Source organism: Athene cunicularia (genome assembly GCF_003259725.1).
Source record: "Athene cunicularia isolate RWA chromosome 18 unlocalized genomic scaffold, athCun1 chr18_part1, whole genome shotgun sequence".
Taxonomy (NCBI): Eukaryota; Metazoa; Chordata; class Aves; order Strigiformes; family Strigidae; genus Athene; species Athene cunicularia.
Window position 1 is genome coordinate 12,467,854 of NW_020799123.1, and position 3,034 is coordinate 12,470,887.

The window sequence follows — 3,034 nt, forward strand, 5'->3', positions numbered from 1 at the left end:
GGGCCTGCTGGAGGGGTGGGGGTCATGGCCTCTCGCTGAGGCCCCCCCCAAAGCCACACCGAGGTGTCGGGGTGACGGCCTGTGGCAGCTCTGGGTCTGCCTCCAGCCTCTGGGACTTCTGAGAGCTCAGTGAACGTAAACTTTAATGTAAGGTCCCTGATTGGAAATTATGGGCATATGATTTATATGGGGCTCAATGAATGATTTATAACATGTTAAGTGATGATTTAGGTAGAAAATACAACCCCCTCTTACAGAATCTTTAATGAAAAGTGTCAGTTCTCATGAATTTATTTCTGAAGCTGTGTTTGAACTCGGCATGTTTGACATAAATCACGTCTAATTGTCATTTTATGATTAATGAACATATGCTGGCCGTTTTTCTCCATAATTAAACTTTACGTTCAATTCGTCTGGCAAAGCAAAACAAGTTTATGCATTGTGATATGCTGCTCTTCAGGTCCAGGTATGAGAAAGCGCCTGGATTTCAAATTCCCGGGTGAGAGTTGGGTGAGAGACTCGTGGCTGGTTTTGCCTTGGCTGAGAAAGCAGCCGTGGTGCTGTCCCTCCCTTCTGAGACTGTACTGCTTCTTAAACAGCGTTCACGCTCCTTAAATAGCGCCAGGCTCCTCTGCCGTGGCGATGACGGAGGTAAAGGTGGTTTGTGACCACGCACTCCCTTGGCTCACGAGGAAACAGAGGTTCTGGCTTGTGGAGTGAGAGAGATCTCTAGCCCCGAGGAGCTGCGGGGAGTTGGGCAGCACCCAGCCACGTACCTGCAGGTTCGTCTCTACACCCAGATCTGCCAGAGCGAAGGATCCCCACGCCCTGCTCCCCCGGGGCAGGATCTCTCGGGCTTCACCCCCACTCCATGCTGAGGAATAATAAGACTCTTCTTCTTTCAGGATATAGACAAGTTTGGCAACGAGATCACACAGCTGGCTCGCCCGCTGCCGGTCGAGTACCTAATCATAGATGTAAGTAGTCGCTGCACTTGTTTGCTTTCAGCAGGAGTAAGTCGGGGCGGAGTGAAGTTCTTTAACCCACCTCTAAAATTCCCACGGGAGGCGATTCACAAGACAGATTTTCCTTCTTTCTCCTTTCCCCTCGGCGTTTCTAGCACCGAGGGGCCGGGGCGCTCTGGGGTGGTTGCAGGACTGCTGGGGATCGGGGTGTTGCTGGGAGCGTGCTTGCCCCCCCCGGGGAGGGCACTGCCTGGTGCCCTTCCCCTGCTCCAAACTGGCCCGTAGCCACGCAGGCGGGGAAGCAGCCAGCCCCACAGATCCGTGTGCCGGGCACTGCCTCACGGGGAGCTAATTAGAAAGCTCCAGTTGTCTCTCTCTTAGCAGCAATTAAGAATCCATCTCCTTTTAGTGACTCAGCAGACACTGGTTGGACAGAAACGCCTTTTCTTGGGGGAGGGAGTTCACAGCTTGGCTGGAGCAGGGCTGCTGCCTGCCCGTGAGCAAGCGCTGCCAGGCGCTGGGGCACAGCTCTGCCCTTCGGCTTGAACGGAAACTGTTACGGCGTGGAAGGCAGGAAAGGAAATAATTCGGATGACAGATGATATTGCTGGAGTGAAGAGGTGATGCCAAGAACGATTAAATCCACCCGGAGCAACTGCTTTGGTCCAGCTGCCCCTGGCACAGGCAGTGTCCCGCGGGTGCAGGGAAGTTGGCAGCCCCGAGGCTTCCCCCTGGCTCGTCCTTCCTCCCCGTTGATGATCTGCTGGGTGTATCACTTCTCAGAGCAGCCCTCGCGCTGAGGCCGGGGCGTGCGACTCGCCCAGAGAACCGTCGTGTTCGGAACAACGGGCCCATTGTGCGGAGCCCTCAGACACCCTGTGCCAGGCGGCAGCGCTGGAGCGTATTTATTACTCGAGTAGTAAAGGCATCTGCTTCTGGGCTACCTGGGGTGTAATTAAGATGAAAGCAGATTGAGGGAACAGGCATTTAGGAGCAGTCTGGAAAGCTGCATTTCTGAAGCATCTTGTTTTGTCTCTTTTTTTCCTAAAAAAAAAAAACAACCAACAACCAACAAAGGCATTATTCCAGTTAAAACCGTCCTGGCAGGTATTTCTGCATCTCTGCTTACAAAGGACCTTGCCGCTGGGGCCCAGCAGTCTGTAAATGACACCAAAACTTTAAAGTCCCCAGAATCAGGACAGTGTTTAACCGTTAGGAGCTGGCCCAAACGCTCGTCTCTGAGCTCATTAACGTGGGTGCGATGTTGCGTTCCCCCTCCCTGGCACAGGGTGCAGGGAGGAGGCAGGGCTGCACCCCAGAGCACGGGCTGACCGTTCAGGGAGGCACAAAGGGGGGGTTTTGGCACCTGTTCTAGCCCTGAATGGAGCAGCACAGTCCCCTGGCCACCCCACGGCCGGACGCAGGGACTGTGCTCTTCCCCGTCACCCCTCAGCGTTAAGGCGACACCCCCCTTTGCAGAGAGGGGTGATCTCCACGGCGTCGCGCTGTGCTCGCCGGGGCCCAGCTCGGGACATCTCCTTCCCGCTTCGGTCAGAAACGACTGGCAGGAGCCAAGGGCTGTGCTGGTTGGAAGATCAGTCGAAACGTTAAAAGCCGTCAGCAGATCCCGGCCGGGGCTGAGCTCTGTCGCGGAGCCGTGGCTGCTCGCAGCAGCTTTGCTTCCCGCATCCCGCTTGCCTCTCCTGCTGGCAGCTCTCTGATCGCCCTTTCTTGGATTTTTAGATTACTACAACTTTCCCTAAGGATCCAGTCTACACTTTTTCTATTTCTCAAAATCCATTCCCCATCGAGAACCGTGATGTGCTGGGAGAAACTCAGGTAAGGAGTGATTCCTAACAAAGCTGCGGTTTAACGCAGACGACCCGTCTCTCTCACACCGTATCTGCCAAGGGACGGCTGCAGCCGTGCCCTTAAATCACCCCTTGGCCGTTCAGCCCGGCGCTTGCCAAACCCTCTCCCAGCGTCTGCATGCCGATGAGGCGGCTGGACGCCGACGGGCAGCGGGGCTGGCGCCTCCCAGACACCACCCGAGAAGTTGGAGAGGGGCA

General features: G+C 55.5%; 1 protein-coding gene across 1 annotated transcript in view; it reads left to right on the plus strand.

Annotated features, from left to right (window-relative positions):
• The window catches only part of NPLOC4 (NPL4 homolog, ubiquitin recognition factor), a 23,416-nt gene extending 20,447 nt beyond the window's left edge, over positions 1 to 2,969 (plus strand). The window contains exons 13-14 of the mRNA XM_026861312.1: positions 906 to 977; positions 2,709 to 2,969. Coding sequence (XP_026717113.1) covers positions 906 to 977; positions 2,709 to 2,822 — 186 coding nt within the window. The 3' untranslated portion in view covers positions 2,823 to 2,969. The remainder of the gene's footprint in view (positions 1 to 905; positions 978 to 2,708) is intronic.
• The last annotated feature ends 65 nt before the right edge of the window (positions 2,970 to 3,034 follow it).